Raw genomic sequence first — 6,086 nt, 5'->3', positions numbered from 1 at the left:
GGCTCTCACTGCCTCCCTAACGTGGTTCACGTCCCTCACGGCGCCTCCGCTGCTGCGAGGACTGGGGAGAAGACCCGGCAGCGGAGGCTGAAGCAGTCCAGCGCCCGCGGGCCTGAGCCGGGAGACGCACATCAGGAGACCGGGTCCCCTCTGGGTGCTTCACTGGGGCAGGGAAACAGTACATGTTGAGGCAAAATAGCCCAGGAATCAATTTCAGAATAAGTCTGTGAGAAGAGCAGAATGAATTGTTCCTTTAAAAAACCGTTCTTAGACGGATTTCACTGTGGCATGGCTAGCTCCACGTCCACAAGAAACTCGAGTCTGAGGTCAAGCTCTGTGTCATATACGCTGTACTCAGCACTTCATTCATTTTACTTCCAAAGCAACTGTTGCTTCAAATCAGTTACTAACTGGTCTGACATGAACTTCCAGAGCCTATGACTCTTAGGATACTGCAACCGAATACATGTGCGTTTTCCCTAAGGAGACAACTGTGACATTTTTCAAGAGGCTTGAAGGCACTGAGCTATCATTTAAAGTTCAACTAATTTCCCAACACATGTGAAAATTCAAACAATAAATAAGGCCAAAGAGTGAAAATAAATGTTCAAATAAATCAGAACTTATTTAGAAAATTGTACTGCATTTAAAAAAAGGAAACTATGCGGCATTCAGTGAGCTAATGGTCTATTGCCTCAAAATTACTCATCTTATTCCCCAAAGATGCTGAATAAATGTGATGTTAGTGTTTTGCTTACACAAGGGCATGTGCTGGGTGGCCAGAAAGACCCAAGGTCAAATCCAGTTTAACTTTTTTAGCCGTGAACTGAAGTGAGTTCCGCGGTCTCTTGCTGCCCCCTAGTTTCTTCCTTGATAAAGTAAAGATGCTTGGGGGATGAAAGCCGTGATTCCCGGCACGTAATGAATCATGAACAACAAGTGCTATAAAATGTAATTATGTAGATCAATTCTATACAATATAAGGGCTTACAATTCATGAAAGAGAAACTACTTAGCAGGTGGCTACTATTCAAGATAATGACACTACAGCATATTTAAATCCAGAACCAGGTATTTTATCGAAGTGCTCTTATTTGTTAATTTAAGTCAATCAAATCCTAAGATCTCAAGAATAATTCTCATAATTCTAAGTATACCATTAGCACCCAGGGGCTCAGTTTTGTCCCTGAATTTCTTTTTTAAGTTATTTTATTAGAGCTGAAATTTCATGAATTTTATTCTTTCCTACCATTCTTCTAAAGAACATGTAGAAAATTTACTTATTCTTTAAAAATAGAATTAAACTCACTCTATCTTGAAATCACTGTGGCAGTCCACTGAAGTCTTTTAAAAATCTAAAATACATCATGGGATAATAGTATTTTTATTTTTCATATGCCTTATAGCATTTTGCTATTTCATTCTCCTGGAAGTTATTTCATAATTATTCATTGACTATTCTCAGCTATGCTAAAAATATAAATGATGGACTTGCCTGGAACAGTGATTCTCAACTGGAGGTGATTCTGCCCCCCGAGGACACTAGGCAATTCTGCATTTAGATTTCACAACAAAGGAGCATTCTAGTGGCATCTCTAAGGTGGAGGCCACAGATGCTGCTGGGCATCCTGCATGACATAGGACAGTGCCCCCCCACCAAAGAAGGATTATCTGGCCCAAAAATGTCACTTGTGCCAACACTGGAAAACTGGAGAACCATTTTTTATTTTTGTGCCTATAAGGGCAAAAAGAAGCTAGCAAAGATCTTTCAGAATTATCAGATGAATAAAAAGGATGCAAAGAAATAGACAGCAACATTCTCAATTCAATTTTAATTGTGAAACTGGAAATCCTACATTCTGAGTGGGTAGAGGACAATATTTTTCATTAATTCTCTGAACCCTAAGCATCAGTGAGTGAGAGACATATATACACAGATATATAGACAAAAGTCACACAAATATATATGGACAAAATATTTATAATATACATGCACACTATATATATGTAAAATATATATATATGGACAAAAATGTACTGTAGTATTCCCATGCTGTTAATCATGACAAAAAGCTAAACCAACCTATCTTACTAAAAAGATGTGTGAAGGTATTCTTAATCTTTTACGATACTTGTGCAACAAAAATTATTTAAAATGGCTGAGGGGCTGGGGATTTAGCTCAGCGGCAAAAGCGCCTGCCTGGCAAGCGCAAGGTCGTGAGTTCGGTTCCTGGTACCGGAGAAAAACCAAAAAACCAAAAAACCAAAAAAAAAAAAAATAATAAAATAAAATAAAATAAAATGGCTGATACATGGACAGATGCTCAATGCAGGTATGCAAACAAACATGGATAAAACTATTAATTTAAAAATACAAACATCCAGTCATTAAACATAAAAGTATTTTCCAATTATGAAGCAGGAATGACCAACTTCTCTCCCACAAAGTAGCTGCAATCAAAGTTTGTACAGTACTGCATATTCTCCATGGAAGCGCTGGAAGAACTAGGAGTAACAACCAGCTACCTACCATTGATGTATTTCAAATCATTTACACCTAAGGCCAATTTAACTTTAACAAAATTAAATATAAAAACATTAATTATAAAATAAGATGAGCCAGGTGTGGTGGTGCATGCCTGTAATCCCAGCACTTGGGAGGCTGAGACAGGAGGATCGCTGTGAGTTCAAGGCCAGCTACATAGTGACACCTGTCTCAAAAACAGCAAAAACTAACATTCTGAAAAAGTAGCATAATCTCTTTATGTTAGTACTTTAATATAAAGTTCATAGTTTAAAGATTTTTAAAAATCAAAACAAAATTGGAAAAATGTCCATACCTTAACAGAGTGCAAGATACCGGTGCCCTGCTCAAGTTCAATTTTGCAATTATCACACTCCATATTTTGGACTTCAACACTGCTAGACCCTGATGACTTGATATTCAAATCTAGAAGTGTAAAAAAGAAAAATAAGTTAGCACTAGTGAGATCTAAAGCATTTTCCTATCCCCTAGAAATCCAACTCCTCAGTTTGTCCATATTATCACTGAATCCTGTAGAGAATAGATGTGTCAACAATCTCTCTCTAAAAGTGAGAGGTCTTCACCATAGACAGGGTCAAGTGCAATGACTTCCCTGCCAGTTTTTAGAAAGAATTACTTCTGTTGGCCTGTATCATCTACAGAGAGGAACAGGAAGTAAAAAAGGCAAGAGACTGCAATTCTGATATGTACGCACATCACAGGTCATAGAGGCCTCTTCCCCACCTAGAAAACAACATACACCCACACACACACACACACACACACACACACACGAATGAGAATATAGACAGTTAATGAGTCATTATGACAAAATGGGTAAGTCTGTCAGCCTAGTTTCTCTTACATTGAGGAGGATTTAAAGATTTGTTTTCAAACCTCCCCCAAATTAAAAGCATGTTACAGGAATAGCACAGATCAGTATATACGATCAAGACTTAGGTTTTCAAATCCGACCTCTAAACCTTTCATGCCTGAGAAAATGAGAATATTGCTATGTAACTATATCACAGTGTACTTGAGTTAACTTTTAAAAATGGGATCCACTCTTTTCAGTATTAGAAAAACCTAATACTGAACTGTATTTAAACCATAAGATTGTGATTAATAAGAAATGTATCTGAAAAAAGTTGGGAAAATAAAGAATCACAGGTGTCATCGTAGGCCATCAATTTAAGATGGAAACTTAGTATCTTAGTTACTTCTCTCTCATTGCTGGGACAAAATACCCAACACCCAATATTAAAGAGGGGAAGATATTTAGCTCAGTTTGTAGGAGTTTCAGTCCATACTCGACTGGCTCCAAGGCAGGGTGGCACATGGCAGAGGGGTAAAAGTTCATGGAGGTGGAAGACAGCAAAAGCAAGAAGCACAAAAGGGAGGAACAAGCCTCTTTTCCTTTCCTTATATTGCATGCAGGCTACCTGCCCTAGGGTGGGTGTAGCACTCACACCTTCACCCCTAGCACTAGACAATGAATCAATCACAAACTCTAGATTCAGCCACCTCTGAAAAGCCCACCTCCCATGACTGCATGAGGCTTTAGGGGGACATCCAGACACAAACCATAACACTTAAGAATCTCTGTATCAAAATAAAATAATTGAAAACACTGATTAATAATTTATATAAATATTGATGATTTCCCTTAGACTACAGAAGTACATGCTATGGTCCCCAAAACACAAGCTATTGGGGGCTTGGTGTCACAATTCCAAGAGTTATGGCATAAAAATTAATTTCCATAGTTGCATGGCAATCTCTGTAGAATTTTAAAATAACAGCAATATTTTGATTGAGATTAAGTAAGAATACGTAAAGAGACAATTTTATCCTACATAAACATGAAAATAAATGTAACAGTAACATTTACTTTCCAGTTAAGTACAGTAATGTCACAACAAAATGCTGGACCTAACGCATCGGTTATAGAAACGGGAAGAAGCAGATTCAAAAGATACTTCTATGAAACTAAATACTTGAGCATTTGACCCTGTCTCAAAATAAAAAATAACAAAGGGCCAGGGATGTAGCTCAGTGCAAAAGCCCTAGATTCACTCCCCAATACCTCAAAAAACAAACATAGTGTAGGTTTGGGAATCTTGCATGGTTGGACCATAATTGTTAGTTCAGATTTTGTTGTTTTCTGTCTCACCCTGATAAAGCTACTTAACATTTAGGTTGCTTCTCTTCAACCGGCAGGTGGAGATATTTAAAGATCCTTCTGCTTAACAGGTAGGTGGAGAAACTAAAGCTAGACACAGCAGTGGTAATGTTACTTTTACCCATGGACTGAAGCGGGTAATTATATCCTAAAAAATGAGTTATGCAGATTTGAGGGGTCTGTTGAATAGATGCATGAAAACAGTAAGTTGAAAATGGAGTTCAGGCTCTAAAAAGAAGAAGCAAATAATGTAGGTTGGAGTCACCAAAAAAATAGTGCTTTTTGTCTGTGCTGCCAAACTTTGCTAAGCTCTACCTCTGTACGCAAATCTATTTAGTCCTAGGGGCAAGTCCCCACCAGCGCCCCCAACTGTTACATTTTGAGGGTGCAGGTTCTTCTTCATCTCGACCGCCTACAAGAAGCTGAAGTAATAAAGCACCGTGGTTGAGTGGATTCCAGTACAAATCCCAACTCCTTCTCTTTATACTGAAAAGAGAGAAAGTATTTCTCAATCTACCCGCACTAGACCGTAAGCTCTATAAAGCCATGGGTTTTTCTGTTTGGTCATCCACAATAAATATTTACTTTATGATACTTCTTAAAAATCTCGATGTCCTCATACGAAATGATGAAAATAATAGAATCTACTTTATAGTGCAGCTGTAAGGATAAGAAAAGATCATCTTAGAAATGCTAAATGTTATGATGATCGTCATCAGTCGTGGGAAGAATGAGACGCTGAGCAACCCTTCCTAGAAAACCATGAGCACACAGTGGCTTGCGTCGGGGAACTAACACACAGCCCAAATGCCCAGGAAACATCGCGCAGGCATTATCAGTGAAATTTCGCGGGGAAGGCTCGCTGGATTTTTCTTTAAAGCTTGCTACTCCAAGAAAACTTATGGAAACAAAAGGAAAGACATAGCAGTGAGAAGCCGGGCACTTACCTGAAACCAAATACTTGTACCAAGTTAGATGTGGAGCGCGGGTTAGGTATGGGGACAGAACCGTGCGTGGACTGCCACGCCGCTGAACGGATTACCAGGGAACCTCAGCCCTGAAGAACGACTTTGCGAATGATAATACGGCAAAGGAGACCACTGGGGGCTCCAAAATATATCTGATGCGGATTACTCCAAATCAGGTTTGCGTTCGATTTTAAACTCTTCCTTAATTGGCACCCTCACCTCTAAACACCGCCCAAAAACACAGAGAAGAGAAAAAGCGGCGGCTACGAAAGGGGCCGACCGGGAGGCTCGAGGGCCGGGTCCAAAGAGACGCGCGACGCCCCGCACTCACCCAGCCTCGGGGGCGCGCCCACCTCCACCGCGGCCCGCGGGTCCAGGCTGTCGGCCTCCACCGCCGTCTCGCGCAGCGCGC

At 39.8% G+C, this 6,086-nt stretch overlaps 1 protein-coding gene across 1 annotated transcript in view; it reads right to left on the bottom strand.

Moving 5' to 3' along the window:
* Positions 1-6,086, bottom strand: part of Fam185a (family with sequence similarity 185, member A) — a gene marked incomplete in the record, with an annotated part of 50,810 nt that overhangs the window by 43,753 nt on the left and 971 nt on the right. The window contains 2 exon segments of the mRNA XM_013510521.1: positions 2,841-2,950; positions 6,006-6,086. Coding sequence (XP_013365975.1) covers positions 2,841-2,950; positions 6,006-6,086 — 191 coding nt within the window.

The sequence above is a fragment of the Chinchilla lanigera genome, unplaced genomic scaffold, assembly GCF_000276665.1.
Source record: "Chinchilla lanigera isolate Chin_1 unplaced genomic scaffold, ChiLan1.0 scaffold00009, whole genome shotgun sequence".
Taxonomy (NCBI): Eukaryota; Metazoa; Chordata; class Mammalia; order Rodentia; family Chinchillidae; genus Chinchilla; species Chinchilla lanigera.
This window is presented reverse-complemented; position numbering and strand designations above follow the sequence as displayed.